At 38.3% G+C, this 18,051-nt stretch overlaps 2 protein-coding genes across 2 annotated transcripts in view; both read right to left on the reverse strand.

Moving 5' to 3' along the window:
- Positions 1 to 459: 459 nt before the first annotated feature.
- On the reverse strand, positions 460 to 1,407 carry LOC101441226 (olfactory receptor 11G2-like). The gene has a single exon (XM_004482723.2). It carries the CDS (start codon positions 1,405 to 1,407, stop codon positions 460 to 462), a length of 948 nt encoding a protein of 315 aa, XP_004482780.2.
- A 5,903-nt stretch (positions 1,408 to 7,310) lies between these two features.
- Positions 7,311 to 18,051, reverse strand: part of LOC101440786 (olfactory receptor 11H6-like) — a 76,140-nt gene continuing 65,399 nt past the window's right edge. The window contains 1 exon segment of the mRNA XM_004482722.5: positions 7,311 to 7,410. Within this exon segment, the coding sequence (XP_004482779.4) occupies positions 7,311 to 7,410 (100 nt within the window).

The following is an 18,051-nucleotide window of genomic DNA, read 5'->3' on the forward strand; positions in this document are numbered from 1 at the left end:
TTGTTCTTTGAGATCTTTAAGAGTAGTTATCCTTCCTTGGAGGTGGCAGGATAAGAACACTCTGGCAAGGTAGAATTCTTTCAATATTCTTTGTTAGTAAATATTTCTGTGTGGAGACTTATTGGCTTACAGTGTTAATTCCCAAAGCAGTATATGATTGCTATTACATGAATATAAGTTGCCTTATAGCTCAGTACTACAAACTATATTTCTGCTGTCTTTTTTTCAGAAAAATGAACTACATATAGAGGGACCAGTTTTTCATAAGACACATAAAATATCACCTATTTGATATAATTTCAATGCAAAATCTATTTCACATGCTAAAATAAGATACTGCATCTTTTGGTGAGTGGTGTTTAAAATAATAGTTGGTCCTGTTATAATAATAATAACAGTAACAATAATCATTCATCTATTAAGGTAAGCTATACCTCAGGGATGGAATTTGCTGTTCATTTATATTTTGTGAGGAGTATGATAAGTCCTGAAGATTTTCCTCAAAGCAGCCTTCATCTCCTTGTTCCTGAGGCTATAAATTAGAGGATTACAGAGAGGTGTTATCACAGAATAAAACAAGGTCACAGTTTTTTGCATTTTCGCTGAGTGTTCTGATCCAGGACTGACATACATCACCATAAGAGAGCCATAAAACAGGAACACCACAGCCAAATGAGAAGCACAAGTGGAGAAAGCCTTGTGTTTACCAGTCCTTGAGGGTATTTGTAAAACAGTCAGAATCACCAGAACATAGGAGCAAAGGGTAAAGAGAAAAGTGCCAACCATGAAAATAGCATTGAAAGTAGAGTAAATAAGCTGTGTGGTGGTATCTTCAGAACAGGACAGGGCCATCAAAGGGCCAGGATCACATACAAAATGGTTGATGATATTTGGGCCACAATAAGGCAACTGTGAAATGAGAATAACTGGGGTTAGGAAGAGGATGAACCCACATGACCACCCAAAGATGACAAGGTCAGTGCACAGCTCTTTGGTCATGATGCGTGGATAATGCAGAGGACGGCAGATGGCAAGGTACCTGTCAAAGGCCATGAAGCAAAGGTAGAAGCCCTCATCACACCCAAAGGAGAAGAAGAAATAGAACTGCGTAAAACAAGCCACAAAAGAGATGGACTTGCTTGTGGAGAGGAAGTTGGCCAACATGTTAGGGACGGTCGTGGTGACATAACATATTTCCAGGAAAGAGAAATTCCCCAGAAAGATGTACATGGGGGTGTGAAGGTGCCGGTCCCACCGCACAGCGCAGGCTATGGCTGCGTTCCCCATCAGAGTCAGAGTATAGGTGACTGAGAAGAGTCCGAAGAAGAGGAGCTGTATTTCTGGGCTTGAGGGAAAGCCCATGAGGATAAACTGGTTAACGGAATTGGTGGTTCTAGACACATTCATTAGTCTGGAAGACATGGAGATGGACAATAGTTATTGAAGTTTAATAATTGTTTTCTTTTTCCTGGAAACACCATATTTCTTTGCCCATTATCTGATAAAGTAGTAAACAATGAAGTTTCTGCTAAAGCAACAAATTGTAATTCCACAACCTATTTTCAAAAAGTATTATTTCATTTTAGTAAGATATACAATAATAATAGAAAGACAAAAACGTGTTTGGGGCAAACATTAAATAAACTCAGGATACAGAATTACACATAAGGGATGTAAGCATTGCCATTTTGATATCACTTAGCCTCTATTTGTGTATATCCTCATCTGTTTACCTTATAGGGTATATTATGAGCAAGTTAGCATATGTGAAAGTTCTTTCTAAAGGATTCTTTAAAGTCAATTTATTCCAATTAATCAGAGTGGTAAAAATAACAAAGGAAGGCAAATCATATTGAGATATTTGAAAAGGTTCTGTCTCACTGTGGTACAGAGCAAGAGAATGTTACTCAGTTCCCATGGTATTATAAAGTGATGATTAAAGGGCCTTTCTGGTGCCAGGATATATGACCTTTTATAGTACCATATCCAACACGTTTGGTATATAAAAAATACTTTCTCTGGCCTGCTGGATCCAGCGCCATCACTTGGGGATGAATTGTACATTTTGCACCTAAAATCTCTGGTTAAAAGTTTTTATACACTCCTATATGAATGTATGAACTAGATTTGCCATTTGGGGGATAATTGACCTTAGGGAGAGCAGTTGACCTAAGTGCTGGACTGATGAATATGGCTAGATTTGGTCAATTTTGCTGCAAAGAAAGTTGTAAAGTAGATAAAAACCTTTTATTTGTGCGTGGGTTTCTATAGTATTTTCCTCATAGCTGCTTCTGTTCTTGGTCTGTGATTTTTTTGTCCCTATTAAACATATACTTGGCATATAAACATATAAAAATACCCATCATAGGCAATTTCTATAGGGACAAACTTGAAACATGGAATATCTTGCTTCACTCACTCCTGGTATTTCCTCTTCTGTTTCTTATTGTTGAATCATAGCTTAAATTTTATACATTTTATTTCTTTAAAGTCTAATCCTTGATTATCATGTTTTGCACCTGATGTGTAAGGACTGCTACTTATAGATTCTCATTGTCTGTGTGGCTATGTAAACTGTTTCTCTTACATCTGCCTGCAACCTGCCAGTTTAGTCTATTTGTTACCCATAAAAAATCACATCATATCAGTTGCAATATAGGCTCAGTACCATAGTTTCTCAAAAAGTAAGAGGCTTTTGTCCTCATGGACAAAGTTTCTACCTTGATCTCTTGTGATTGTGTAGTACAATTCATAAAAAGCTTGTTTAGAACTTTTTCGCTGAACAATTAAAAACTTTTTTTCCTCTCTATTTTTTAAAAAATGTTATATTAAAAAAATATAAGAGGTCCCCATATACCCCCTACCCCCCTCACCCCACTCCTCCCACATCAACAACCTCTTTCATCATCATGGGACATTCATTGCCTTTGGTGAGTACGTTTTGGAGCACTGCTGCACCACATGGATAATGGTTTATAGTGTAGTTTACAGTCTCCGCCAGTCCACCTAGTGGGCCATGGCAGGACATACAATGTCCAGCATCTGTACCTGCAGTACCACCTGGGACAACAATTTTTTTATTTTCTCAGCTGAGGTTGTGTCATCTTGTCTGGACACAGCAAGCTATGATGTTTAGAGATCCTTGGTCATTCCCAAACAATTCTAGAAAAGAAAAATAAAGTGCCTTCAAGTTGAGAATATTTAAATTGCACTTGTATATAGATACTGCCTATAAAATTTACATAAGCAAAGAGAGAAAAAAGATAGGACTATGCATATTAATATAAGTGGCAAATGATATTAATAAGTTTCAAAGATATCCTTACCTGTGAGATGTTCACAAATTCTGCAGAATTCTTTTGTGAAGAAAAAATTCACTCAGTCACACAGGTCTTGGTGGTTATCCAGTTTCTTTTTTTTTTAAAGATTTATTTTTAATTTCTCTCCTCCTCCCCTCGTTGTCTGTTCTGTGTCCATTCACTGTGTGTTCTGTTTTTGCTTGCACCCTAAGTGGTGCCAGGAAACTGCGTGTCTTTTTTGTTGTGTCATCTTGCTGCATCAGCTCTCCATGTGTGCTGCGCCACTCCTGGGTGGGCTGTACTTTTTTTGTGTGGGGTGGCTCTCTTGTAGGGCACAATCCTTGCATGTGGGGCACCCCCCCAACATGGGCACCCCTGTGTGGCACAGGACTCTGCTTGCGGCAGCTCTGTGTGTGGGCCAGCTCATCACACAGGCCAGGAGGCCCTGGGTATCGAACCCTGGACCCTACCATATGGTAGGCGGATGCTCTACCAGTTGAACCACGCCCGCTTCCCCATCCAATTTCTTTATAACTTGTTCAGTTGATTTTTAAAACTCATTTTGTCTTTTGTCCTTTGTACTCTCACCTGTGTCCTAGTTCCTCAGGACCCTGTTTTCAACTATCTCAATTAGTTATTTGCTCTGACTTTGGGATCCTAACAGTATTATATCAAATTGATACCAATACTACCTTGTTTGGGAGTCTTATTAAAGTATTTCTTGGGGATATTAATTGTATAAAGTCACAGTCCAAAGAACATCTTATAAATGCAGCAAACAAAAAAGACACATGATGAATGAATGGTTTTATCATTTATGGAAGTGTTATTTTACACAAAACCAAAGCATATTAAACTAGAGAAACTGAGAGCAAGATATAGGCTAGGGATCTAAGTTATCAGTGGATTCAGTGGTTTGCCATATTTTCTCTACTGAAGAAGCAAAAAAAATATTGATAATAAATCCACCAGCAATTTATCAATTACACAAGTTACATGAAAACTTCAGTCCTCTTTGTGAATATTAGTCAATAATATTTTAAAGGGATAAGGACATGAGATGAAAATATTTCCCAAGAATCAGGGAAACAAGAAAATATTTTCAAGCTTCTCTGCCTGCATTTTATTCTATTTAAATACTTACATTTTCTGAACAAGAAGAAAGCACTTGCCAGTGAATCCATTTACGCAGAACACCCAGCACTTGCTGCAATATGGTATGTGGGTTTAACTCATTCCTTGGATAAGTGTTGAGAAGAAAGGTCAGAGAGGGGCAATAACATATCACTCAATGGGGTGAAAAGCATGTGTGGGAACTCGGAAGAAGTGGCTAACCCAGTTTACAACCTGCCATGAGTTGCAAAGAGTGACTCCTAAAAGATTTTTTCTCCCCATCTTCAAAACTCATATTTATGGTCAAGATTAAAGCCCAGATGAAAGTATTGTACATATATATTTATTTTTTTCCAGTGTGACTTTTTGAGATTTGGGACACTTTCCCCTGATAGCTTTGAAAGTATTTGTTCAACAGATGAGATCCTTTTTTGAATTTTATTTGTCTATAATGAAATCCCGATCCTTGTCATTCCCTGTGGAAAAGTGCACTTGCAGAACTAGATTCTTACTTTCTCTTGCATTTCTAGTAACCAGGCACTGCAAAAGGTTTCTGGGGGAATAATTAAATAGTAAAAGAGCTTGCCTCAATAGTCATAAAAGGAAGATCTACTATTAAATTCCCCATTTCCATTTTGAAGTTAATATTTTGCCCACCAATATTAACTTTCATTTTTATTGTTTAAAGACATGTCAGTTGCATTTTTTGACAGCCACTAAAATGGCATTTTAAGTGCTATAATGGTGTAGGGTTATTCAACAAACATTGAGGGCTTTAGAGACACTGTGGACATAGTGATTAAGAAAGCAAAAAAAAAAAAAATTCCTGTATACGTAAAGCAATTGAATTTAATTGGTGGGGCAACAGAAAGTAAAAAAATTCGAAGTGAAAAAGTAAATTGTAGTTATTTTTTAATTTGTAAAAAATGAAGCATGGGAATGGAATGGGGCACTGGAGTTGAGAGCAGGCCTTGTAATTTTAGATAGGGTTTTAAGGAAAGTCTAAAAGAGACGTTAAGATTTGAGCACAGACTTGAAAACATGTAGGAACAAACTATGAGGGTGTTGAGAGTATTATTTCAGACAGGGAACAGCTAATGCTAGGTACTGGAGCATGCCTGTGGTGTTGGCTGACAAGCAAGGAGGCTAGTGTGCTGGAACAGGGTGAACTGAGGTGATTGACCGAGTTCTATTATCTCCCAGTCCTATTATCTCTGTATCTCCTTTGCATATCTCAGAACTTTATTGTAGTCTTCAACTCAAATTTTGAATTTTGCAAGGTTTCCAGATTTCAATCTTAACTGCTTCTCCCATGTAACCCATTAGAATTTAAGCAGCATCTTCACAAATCATCCTACAAAATAGTTTTGATTTTTTTTACATTTTTATTTTAATTTTTAAACAAATCAATTCTGTTGATACTTATTAATAAAGCATACAGTCCATCCAAAGTGTACAATGTTATTTGGCATAATCACATAGTTGTACATTCATCACTTCAGTCATTATTAGAGCATTTTTATTATTTCAATAATAATAATAATAATAAAAATAAAACAAAACCCAGGCTAACAACAACAACAAAAGTGCTTCACCTCTCAATCTCTCTATGCTTCCTCTGCTATATATAGCTGCTATTTCTGGCTATTCTGGCCACATCCAATTCACAGGCTAAGTCCACATTTCCCCTCTTTTTTTTTTTTTCAAAGCAGTCTGCTGGAAGTCCTACTTCCATGAAGGGCCTTTCCCAATTAACATATCTCAGAGAGTGATAAAAGATTTTTAGCATTCCAACAATATTACAAATTCCATTAACATGAGAAAGCATTATACTTTATCAATTACAGCAGATGCTATAGTTTTGTTTTATCCAACCAAACAACATTTAACAATTTGATAGAGTAGCAGGGACCTTGTAGCTTGTCCCGATTATTTGTCTATTCCAGGCCCTTAAAATACTGTTGTCTTTGATGTTTTTCAGTAGGGTCACTGCCACAGATTTCTCCTATGCAGCCAGATTCATTACCATCAGACCAGGGCAGAAAGCCTTGAAGAACTGCCAAAGTCCGTTGCTGACCTTTTCACACAGTTTTTGCACTTTTTGTATCCATCCAGGTTTGTTTTATTTTTACAAAACACATTAACTCACTGAATGCTACCACAATACTTTTACAACTTGCTATATGCATACTAGGTCTGTCCTGCATATCTCCATTTCTGATTTTATAAAACTAACCATTTTACAGGACAAAATATACCTTATTAAATTTCAGTTAGCATTCCCACAAACTTTTCCTCTTTTTCAATATTCACTTAAGTTTTACATCTTTCATTTTATCCTTCCTTTCTCTCTTTCTTCCTTCATTTCTCTCTTTCTTTCTTCCTTTTCTCTTTTTCTTTCTTTTTTGAACAATCACATACACTGAAACAATTATAACACACACATTGACATGAAACAAACAAACACAAAAACAGTTCTAAATCTATTAATCTAGAATTTGTTCATTGCTTCCTTTCATAATTTAACATTTCTTTTTCAGTTTTCTTCCTTTCAATTTCCTTTTTAATCTCTTTCTTTCCCCAAGCTATACTTGCTTTATGATGCCATGCTTGAACAAGTTCTGTAGTTTAGATACTTTGATATAAAGCCATTCTAGTCTTCAGAATGAGACCCAGCCATGCAGTTTCCAGCATCTGTCTCTCCATCTGCACAACTGGAGGTTCTGGGTTCCACAGGAACTTTCATTGTCTCTTGGTGTTCATGGTATGACTTTATCTGATGAGCTGGTACCCACACAGGACGTTCTCTGTCTCCTGGGGAAATACAAGCAAATCCTTGAGGACCTCAAAGGCTTTCCAAACCACTCAGGGCTCTGCGCTGTCACAACCACTTTAGTTTCACTTGAAGTGATCCTTCTTCCCTTCAGGTCCCTGTTTGGGCACCAGTTGCTGTGCTAAGTCAGCAATCCGTTGCCTTGAAGGGAAGGCAATGCAGAACCTACAGAAATAAAGGACAGAGAGAAACATGAGAGAGGAACCAAGGATGGAATTAGGGGCCTCACAGCTTTGGGAACTGTGAGCCTTGACCCTAGTTTCCACATCATATTTATTAGGAACTGCAAAGCAACGGTTCCTCATCAGTGCAGCAATGTTTACAATAATTGGGGACAAGTGCAACAAATAGGGAACAGGTTTCCCACAGCATTGATGCTTCTACCCTCCATGATGATATGGTGCTTCAGTAAGACTTCAAAAAGATACACATTAGAATAGTGGTTGCCAAACACTGGGAGAAGGGAATCGGGCATGCCTTCTAAAAGGTACCTACTGAAGCAAGTGCCTTTATGAACCAATTGACCAAATGGTTTCTCAACCTATTATGGCAGTAATGATGACCTCAAGAAGCATGGCAAGAGATGGCTTTTCTGAATGTACTGGAGCATTGAAAGAAAGAAAATGACAAGCTTAGGTCTTTAAGCTCTAAGTTCAAGTCATGGTCAAAGACATAGGGAGCTTATATGGCAGCCATAAAAGTATCTTGTTTTGTATAGACACAGGGCTGATCTTGCTGTAAATAAGATTAAAAATTTAATTGTGCCAGTTGCAGGATTACAAGATAAGTTAAATGCAATGTCACCAATCTTTCATGTGAAGTTTCCGCCATTGGTGGGAAAGAGAGTGCACTGAAAGAAACAACCCCAGTTCAGATTATAAGGAGTAGAGACAATTCAAACTTAAAAGATGCTTCAGTGTCCCCAAATTTTTATGAAGAGGAAACAGACTGAGAAAGGAATTCAGCCCCAAACTTAGCCATTTCTTACGGGAAAGGAAAGATGATGTCCTCTATTTCAGAGGTTGGAGTTAAAACCCTAGAAGACAGAGCCAATAGCTAGAAAGAATCTTTCTCATAAGGCAGAACTGAATCCAAATCAATATGCATCATTTTCCCCTGGAAAAGGGACAATTGGTGCTACTTGTCCAGCTGTATTTCAGAATTACTAAAGTGTTCTGCTTTGTGACTTCTGACTCTTCTTTTTACCCTAGAAACAATCTCAAAATTACTGGAAAGTTGGAAGTATAGTACAAGGAGATTTTTCCCTAGTCCATTTGAGAATTATTTGCCTGCCTGATACCTCACCATCTCCAAATACTCTACTGGTCATTTCTAAGAAAGAGGGCATTCTACTATATAACTGAATGCAACCACTGAAACCAAGAAATATGCATTGATACCATTTAATTCTTAGAACCTCATTAAAGTTTTCCCAATTGTATTATTAACGTCTTGGCAGGAAAATAATCCAGTTCAGAATTAAGCATTGTATTTAGTTTGCAGTGGTACTTATGTCTTCCAGGAAGTAGATGCCAAGACAGAGTTAGAACTATAAGAGATTTACTGGGGCTAATATCTCTGAAAGATAAAGAGAAGTGGGAGGCATAGCCAGGCAAAACCTTCAGATCGTGATGCATATCTGCCACCAGTGAAAGGAGGAGGAAAGGAAGAAGGATTAAGGAGAGCCTAAGACTTTGGGGGCAGTTCAAAGAAAGTCTTAGCGATATCAATGGGAGAGCTCTGGCTCAAAGATTGCCTTCCTGATCCCAGACTTAGCACCTTCATCTCAATGACCAATGAGTGGTTGTAGGAACCTGGCCTTTGCTCAAATGTGCAGGAGATCCCAAATGAACTGTAGCTAGAGGTAGTCATGTAATTTCTCTCTTCACAGCATATCAGTAAGTTCTTTTTTGAGGAGAGAGCTGATTGTCACACCTCTATGGTTAACATAGTTTTCATGTTTCTTTAGTCTCTTGCAGTCTGTACCAGTTCCTCAGTCTTGCCTTGACTTTCATGATCTTGACACTGGAAAGATTATAGACTAGTTATTTTGTATTCTGCCCTTCAATTTGGGTTTAGTTGATATACCTTAAGATTAGATTCAGGTTATGTAACTTTGACAGAAATAGCAGGATAATGATTCTTTTGCATTCTATCATGTGGGATTTGATTTCAATTCTCCCCATTTTGGATAATGTTCACTTGATTAGTGTGGTGTCTACCAGACTATTCTACCATAAAATAAAATTAGGCTTTCTCCTTTGTTTTTAGCAGATTGTGATAAGTTTCTTTAAAACTATGTAAATACCTTGTTCCTCATAAAAATTCAAATTATTCACTTATTTATTTTTATCTGTATGGACTCATGGTTCCCTATTTTATTGAACAGTATAAATCTGTTACTTTCACTAAGTTGATGTTAAAATTGTCCCTGATTTGACTGGTAAAAGCCCATTCAGCATTGCTTTTGTATTCTTTTGATATGCCCCATAAATTTTTCAGCACATTCTTGCTTTATGGTGGAAAAAAATATTCAGGCTCATCTTGTACTTTCCATACTCCAGCACTGAGATCAACAGTTTCCTTCCTTTCAGCGAAGGATGGTAAGCATGGTCATTACTTATGTGGTATCACTGCTTCTAGGGTATCACTGTTCATAGCTATTGGAGCATCACGTCCACTCTCAATGACAGATTTATTTCTATATTTTCCTTTTATGTTGAGAACCATGAGTTCACACTGATATATTCAATTTTGTTGCAACATCACAGGGTTCACTCCAGTTTTCACCCTTTCAGTATTTGTTACTCCCTTTGCTGACAATGAGAAATAACTTCCATTATCCTTAATTTATTAACTCACTTGATAAATCTCCCTGTATCTACCAGCCTTCAATTTTGATCAGCATGCTTTCCCTGTGCAGACAGGTCCCTTATCCTGTTTGTGTACTGACACCTCACTTTAGGCTGTTTTCATACTCAGACAATCCTCTAACTTTTTTTCAGTTTCTAAAATTGCATAACCTCAAGGCATTTTAGACATTCCTCTCTGGTGAACCACAGGTCAGTTCTCCACCCACATTTTTCTTCCAGACCTGATGGCTTTATTACTGAACTATTAGACAGGGAAGGAAAGAAGATAAAAATAGAGAAGAAGAAAACTTCCGATTTTTGAACAGGATGAATATTGAAGTTAGCTTGTCAAGTTACTGCATCTAAGAACAGCATTCACCATTTTAAATGAGGAAATTTCAGACTAACACCTGATGTCATAGTGGGATGAGCCTTTTGGGAAGAAGCTGAATGTATTTCACATGTGTGAAAAGTGTGGTTAGTCATGACCAGAGGATGGACAGTATTAAAATGTTTCCAAAGATTGCCCAAAGAATATCTCCAACATGCATGACCTTTTGTAATATGACCGTGCCATTTTCCCATCAAAATGTGGGATCCACTTCACCTCTGCTTTAATAGGGATTGGTTCTGACCCTTATTGGCCAATAGTTTGTGATGGAAGTGAATAACTTCTAAGGTTGGCCTTAAGAGATCTGGATCTTTCACCATTGCCTATTGGAATATGTGGAATAGTACCAAGAAGCTCTAGTTGACAGCAGGAACCGAGCATCTATCCAGTAGCCAGCACCAACTAACAGCCATTTAAGTGAGCTTTCCTGGCTGTTTCAGGTGTATTCAAGCCTCTAGATGACTACAGTTGGAGACAACATGTTGAACGAAAGAACTTCCCTGTTGATTTGAGAATATACCCAGAATCGTGATAGAGAACAAAAAAATGACTATGGTTGTTTTTTAAAAATGTATTTTTAATTTATTTTTAAAAGATACACAGATTACATAAAATGTTACATGAAAAAATATAGGGGATTCCCATATGCCCCATTCCCCACATCTCCCACTTTTCCCATATCAACAACTTCTTTCATTAGTGTGGTACATTCATTGCAATTGATGAACACATTTTGGAGCATTGCCATACAGCATGGATTATAGTCTGCCTTGTAGTTTACACCCTCACCCACTCCATTTGGTAGGCTATGGCAGGAGATATAATGTCCTGTAACTGTCTTTGCAATGTCATTCAGGACAATTCCAAGTACCAAAAATGCCCCCATATTACACCTCTTTTTTCCTCTCCCTGCTTTCAGCAACTCCAGTGGCCACTGTCTCCATATCAATGATATAATTTCTTCCATTGCTAGAATCACAATAAGTCTATAGTATAACACCATTAAGTCCACTCTAGTCCATATTTTATTCCCCAGTCCTGAGGATTCTGGGATGGTGATGCCACATCACCTCTAATTGAGAGGGGGTTTCGATCCCGTATGGCTGATGGATGGGACTCTCTTGCTTGCAGTTGTAGACTGTCTCAGTTCCTTGGTGTGATAGTTGTCCATCTTCACTTCCTTATTAGCTGTCCTGGGTGAGTCCAATGACCTGGAGAGTAGGTATTGCAACTCTGCTGAGGCTCAGGGCCCAGCTGGCACATGGAAAGCCCAGATATTCAAGTCTCTTGGACATATATCTACCAACTCCACCACCAATTATAGGTTCAATAAAGGGGATAGAAGAGGCATGTATAGAGAAGTCACATTTGAGCCCAACTCCATCACATTCAGGAGCACAAATTCCAGAGTAGGTCTCACTAGCAAGACACCAAACTCCAGATCCATCTGCCATGACCATAGGACCTGGGTGTCTCCATAGCCCTCAAGACTCCCACTATTTGGGGTAGTATCTACTTTGGCCATCTATGAGATCCTGCTGAGATGTACATAAGCGTTACCTTTCTGATGACCTCCTGACACATTTTGAAGTCTCTTAGCCATATAAACTCATTTGTCTTTATTATTTCCCCCTTTTATTCAATGTCTTTTTCAAGCTGCATCACCAGCTGGTACTTGGTAGTAATCCCTTGATGTCAGTGAGGCTCATCCCTGGGGTCATGCCCCACACTGGGGGGAAGGTAATGCATTTATATGCTGAGTTTGGCTTAGAGTGTGGCCACATTTGATCAACATGGAGGCTCTCAAGAGGTAACCCTAGGCACCCTGCAACTAGGCTGATTTGAAATTTCAAGAGCAAAAGGCCCATAAGCAGAGTCATCAGTATCAAGGGCCCGTCAATGGACCATCCCTCTTCACTGATCATTGTCCCTGTACTTGGGTGAAGGTTATTGTTCCATTAAAGAATGTGACAGAGCTCCCCAGGATAGGAATTCAGTATTTCAGTTGTTGTATGAATCTCTGCCCACAGTGGCAATACCCCATGAACATTTGAACATATTTATATACCTTATATGTATGCCTAGGTGAACTTCCTCTCATTTATCTCCCATCACTGACACCCCACACCAATGCTCCTCCCTTGCCATAGTTGAACCTTTCTGTGATCCAAAACTTCTTCAAAACTGAAGCCAAATATATTGCCAAATTCAATTAATAGGAAAATTAGATAGTAATGATAGATTTAAACATAAGAAATAGAATACATATAATTTAGAAAAACTAAAACTAAAATAAAGTAAAAAAAAGGATATTAAAATATGAAAAATATTAAAAATTTTTTGATGTTTTTGACTGTCATTGCTATAATAACTGTTGTCCTGTATGTAGAGTGGCAATGTCTTCCATTTCTTCCTCAGTGTCTTACATTTTTTTTTCATTATGTCTTCAAAGAAGTTTTAGGTCACAGTAAAGTTATGTACTGAATATAGGGGACTCACCTGTCCCCAACATCCTCCCCCCCTTTCTCCTTCCATATTAATTATCTTTTTCACGTGGATGGTACATTTGTTACAACTGATGTACAAATATTGAAACATAGCTACTAACCATAGTCAGTAGTTTACATTATGGTTTACATTTTAGACTATACAGTCATAAATTTTTGGTGAAATTTAACATGGCCTCTATCCATCATTGCAAGATGATGCTCCCATTGCCCCCTAAATACCTTCTACTATCTATTCTATTCCTCACTTCCCTTCCCCTCAGGGCCCACAGCAACCACCAGGCTTCACTGCTTGAAGGACAAGATTCATAGACACTTGCAACAACACTGAGGGCTTGACACACTAGTCTGCCCTCCCCTATTAGGAACCACCCATGCTCTCAAGAGGCACCTTCCTCTGTTTGAGAACATCAGGCCTCCCCAGGATGGGAGTAGAACACATTCCTGCTCATTATATGGGTCTCCACCCACTGATAAATCACACAATGACAAGATGAGCACTCACACACTCCCTAGAAACCTGCTCCAGGTGCACCCTGTGCTGAAAGCATCCCCATCCAACTATGGTTGTTTTAAATCACTAAGTTTTGGATGACTAATAATGCAGTTATAGATAATCAAAATAGATTGGGAACTTGAAACTTAGAATGGGGACACTTGAGTGGACTTAGGTGAAGTTGAGAATCTTGAATATTTAAGTCATTCAGCCTCACTTCTCAGGGGATGAAACTTGCCTTCCCATGTCTGAAGGTACTATTTTTCCTTCATCTACTGATTTGAAGAACAGACTTCTTTCTCTTTGAGAATCACTCTGTTCACTTCTCCTTGTTCTGAGTTTATTATAATGATGGATCACTCTATTTCTGCATTAGAACACTGTGTAATCCACCTGGAATTACAAGTTCAGCTTTCCTTTTACAAATAGATTTTAAAATCTTGATTCCAGTTATTTCATCTCTGATTCATCAAAAGCTTACTGAATTCTTTCATAACATTATCTGGAAAATAGGATAAAATAAACAGGTCCAGGCTAAGATTACTCTAACAGGATTTTAAAGTATATATTTCATGGATATTCTCTTGGAGAACCCAGAAAACAGGTATGTGGGCTTTGTAAAATAATTATACATTATTGTCTATACTACTTTTTCTTTAATCTAAAATATATTTCTAAAAAATAATAAGTCTCATGATTCTTGTTTTTTTTGTAGCAATACTTGCAACAAAGTGAACATTGAGTCAGGACAGTTAGGGTACACCAACATGTATGCATTTATAATTTTCAGAAACAATCTTGGGTATCCAAGGTTTTAGATTCTTGGTGTAACATTGACACAGTGTGGTCCTCATGAAAGATCTTTTTTTGCTGTTACACAAAAAGGATTATTATGCATCCCTTTCTGTACATTTTTATCCCAGGAAATTGCCCCACAGGAGCAGCAGGGGCAATCATAGTGCACCACTCAGTTCACCAGCATATTTTTTTTCCCTCATAATGATCTTTATTATAGTGGAGATAAATCCTTCTATTCCTAGTTATTGATTGTATTTATTTATTTATTTATTTATTTATTTATCATCTTTTTAGTAGAGAGGCCATTGTTGCAGTCAAAGTCTCACGAATGGATTAAGCAAGGGACTTTCACTTTTGAGTTCATCTTTGAAAGTAAAATCACGCATATTTTACTTTCAAAGATAAACTCAAAAGTGAAAGTCCGGGGAAGCAGACTTGGCCCAGTGGTTAGGGCGTCCGTCTACCACATGGGAGGTCCGCAGTTCAAACCCTGGGCCTCCTTGACCCGTGTGGAGCTGGCCCATGCGTAGTGCTGATGCGCGCAAGGAGTGCTGTGCCATGCAGGGGTGTCCCCCGCGTAGGGGAGCCCCACGCACAAGGAGTGCACCCCGTAAGGAGAGCCACCCAGCGCGAAAGAGGGTGCAGCCTGCCCAGGAATGGCGCCGCCCACACTTCCCGTGCCGCTGACAACAACAGAAGTGGACAAAGAAACAAGACGCAGCAAATAGACACAGAGAACAGACAACCGGGGGAGGGGGGGAATTAAATAAATAAATAAATCTTTAAAAAAAAAAAAGTGAAAGTCCCTCACTTAATTCATTGGTGAGGCTTTGCCTGCAGCAATGGCCTCTCGGGTTTGCTACTTACCCAAAACCTCAGTTTAGCTATGGATTTTAAAAACCAGCCTCCATATTGGATGTCATTAGTTGCTTCAAAGACTCCTGGATCTCTCCTTCTCTCATAGGTGCTTATTTAAGTGGCAGTTAAAATTCACTTTAACAAGTCTCAATATCCTTAATACCTCCTAAATCACCTACTAAGCTTAACAATCTGCATTAATTCCTCAGATATGGTTTTAAAAGCTGTTCCTCTCTATATCACCTACAGGCCACCCAGAATGGGTATTGTTCTCACTGGAACAGTCCAGTGGCCTTAAGATCTTCAGGGTGTATAAGAATCACTGGCATCTTATTTAGCACCCAAGATCCCAGGGCCCTCCCATCCTATACCAGGCAGTGTGCCCAAAGTTTTTATGTTCAAAATATATGTTTTTCAAGTGATGAAACAGAAAAGAAAAGAAAAAGAAAAGAGAATAAGAGATTAGATTATTAATTCAGCCTGGTGTTTTATTCTCTTTCAATAGAATAAGATGGTTATAGTGTATTTGACATTTGGTCAGAGCGTGGTTCTGGTTGTTATTAGATTGTTATGCTTTGTCCTCACTCTAATGAACGTTACATTCATCACCATTTGGGCTCATTTATTAACCTTGTCACTTCAAGCACTACACTCGATCAATTCTACTCCAGATTTGGTCTCTTATTACAGCATAACTTAATAAGGAAGCATTTGAGGTTTAAATTTTGTACATACAAGATTAATTGGCTCTGCCCTTAAAGAGCTCACAGTCGTTAGTAAGTCATTTTGACAGGACAAAATGTTATTGGATATTTTATTATGGTAAAAATACTACCCATGGGCAGAATTTTAGACCCTATGCTTTTTAACTAATTAAGTAAATAGATTGTAATGCCATGCTGATGGTGATGTACAGGTTTGGGAAAGTTAATTTCTATAGTGAGGAAGGAGAAGGATGTGTCTGAATTTTACTTCCTCATTTAGTCTCCCCGTGATTCTCTTCTGCACCGTACTCTGGTCTCCAAGCTTGTGCACGTTGGTCCTGAGCCACAAGGTGGCAGGATAAGCCTCATCATGTTATTCAACCTGCCTGAGCCTTGGGTTTGGAAGTAGCACATTCACTGCCTATGCCTGACAAACTGAGGCTAGTAGTAATATTGAGCAAATATCTAGAGTAATGCTATCAAGAGTAACTTCCTTTCTTCTACCAGTTTTGCTCTACTTTCAGTGCTAACTCACAGACAATCCAATTTTCATACTTTGGAAGAGCCCCTGGAGTATCTGGGGATTTGTATTGCATTTCAAAACCTCTTGACTCTCAACTCAATGATTTACCTACAGAATACTTCTGTTTATTCTCTGCCTTCTTGGTGACTATCTAGTTTCCTTAATATAAGCTTCTTGGTATTACGATAGTCAGCGTACTTCCAAATCTTTCCCCATCCCTTTATATTTAATCTAAGCTGAAACGTAGCTCATTTCAGCTTCAGACGTGAGTCCTTCATGAAGCCACATCTCTCCAGGAAGCTATTGGAAAGTCACTGTCTCTGAAAAAGTTATTTTCCCCACAAGTTCCACACACATTTCTCAACTATTAGTTTAGGCACTGTATGTTTTTTTCTATTATTCTTCAATACTTTTGGCTTTTTCTGTCTTTTTCTCATCTACCCTTCTCTGTGTTCTCTTCTAATAATTGCTATGTTAACTGAGGTTCTGTGACATCTCTAGTGAGCTCATTGTCTGACTTCTGCTCCATTGCTTTTGGTAGTTAACTGGCCTCAGACAGTAAAGCTCTGGGAGTGGTCCAACTACTTAACCCTGAATGTGCCAGGATAATACTAAGCTAATTCCCTGTCAGATAAAACAAGTTATTTCTGGTGAAGGGAAATCAAACAAACAAAAAACAACCTTTCCTTTGGATCAAGATGCAGTTAGTTAATGTAAACAGTGGGCTATAGTTAATAATATCATCCAATGATATTCTTTCATCAGTTGTAACAAATGTACCACACTAATCCAAAGTGTTAATAATAGAAGAGAGCTAGGTAGGGACTCTTATGCGTGTCTTTTTTTTTTGTAAAACAAAACTTCTCTAATAAAATAAAAATTAGTAAAACATATATGTAATTTAAGCTCAGAGTACCTGAAACAGATTGGTTGCTGATTAGGTCTCTGGATTTGGTCACCGGGTAGGAACTAGCACCTAAAACTAATGGGAATGAAGTGGTCCACTCAGATCCTAATTTCAGGTCAGAACAGTTTGGAGGCACCATGGTGCATCACAGGCTCGGAATTAGTTCTGGCCTCCATGAGCAGTGCAGTTCAGGACACCTGGGACCTGCCCTCTCTCTTGGCCTTCTTGGGAATGATATGTAAGACTGAAGTTTTTCATGTTCCTTCCTGTAATTTGTGAGGAGGGAAAGGAGAGGATCTCTATACATATGTCATTAAAAAAAAAAAGATTGTGGAGAAATAATTTACATTATTTTGATGTTGGTGTAGCAGTTTGATATGGTTATGAATTCCAAAATAGATATTGGATTATGTTTGTAATATGATCTATACCTGGGTATGATTGAGTTATGATTAGTTTGTTAAAAGGCATGACAGAACAGAGTTGAGGGTTTCTGATGTTAGAGTTTTGTTGTTAGAGTTTGATGCTGAAGACTTAAGCTGGAGCCCTGGGATGTCAGTACGTAGAGAAAAGAGAAGATAGCCCCAGGAAGGAAGGAATCTTGAACCCGGAGAAAGCAAGCCCCAGGAACGTAGGAACCCAGGAAATCTGAACCGTCACATATGTCGGCAGCCATCTTGCTCCAAATAGACTTTGGTGAGGGAAGTAACTTATGCTTTATGGCTTGGTATTTGTAAGCTCCTACCCCAAATAAATATGCTTTATGAAAA

This window comes from Dasypus novemcinctus, chromosome 3 (genome assembly GCF_030445035.2).
Source record: "Dasypus novemcinctus isolate mDasNov1 chromosome 3, mDasNov1.1.hap2, whole genome shotgun sequence".
Taxonomy (NCBI): Eukaryota; Metazoa; Chordata; class Mammalia; order Cingulata; family Dasypodidae; genus Dasypus; species Dasypus novemcinctus.

Bases quoted from the DNA above. Each gene is read 5' to 3' on its own strand.
- LOC101441226 (XM_004482723.2), bottom strand. From the start codon at position 1,407: ATGAATGTGTCTAGAACCACCAATTCCGTTAACCAGTTTATCCTCATG.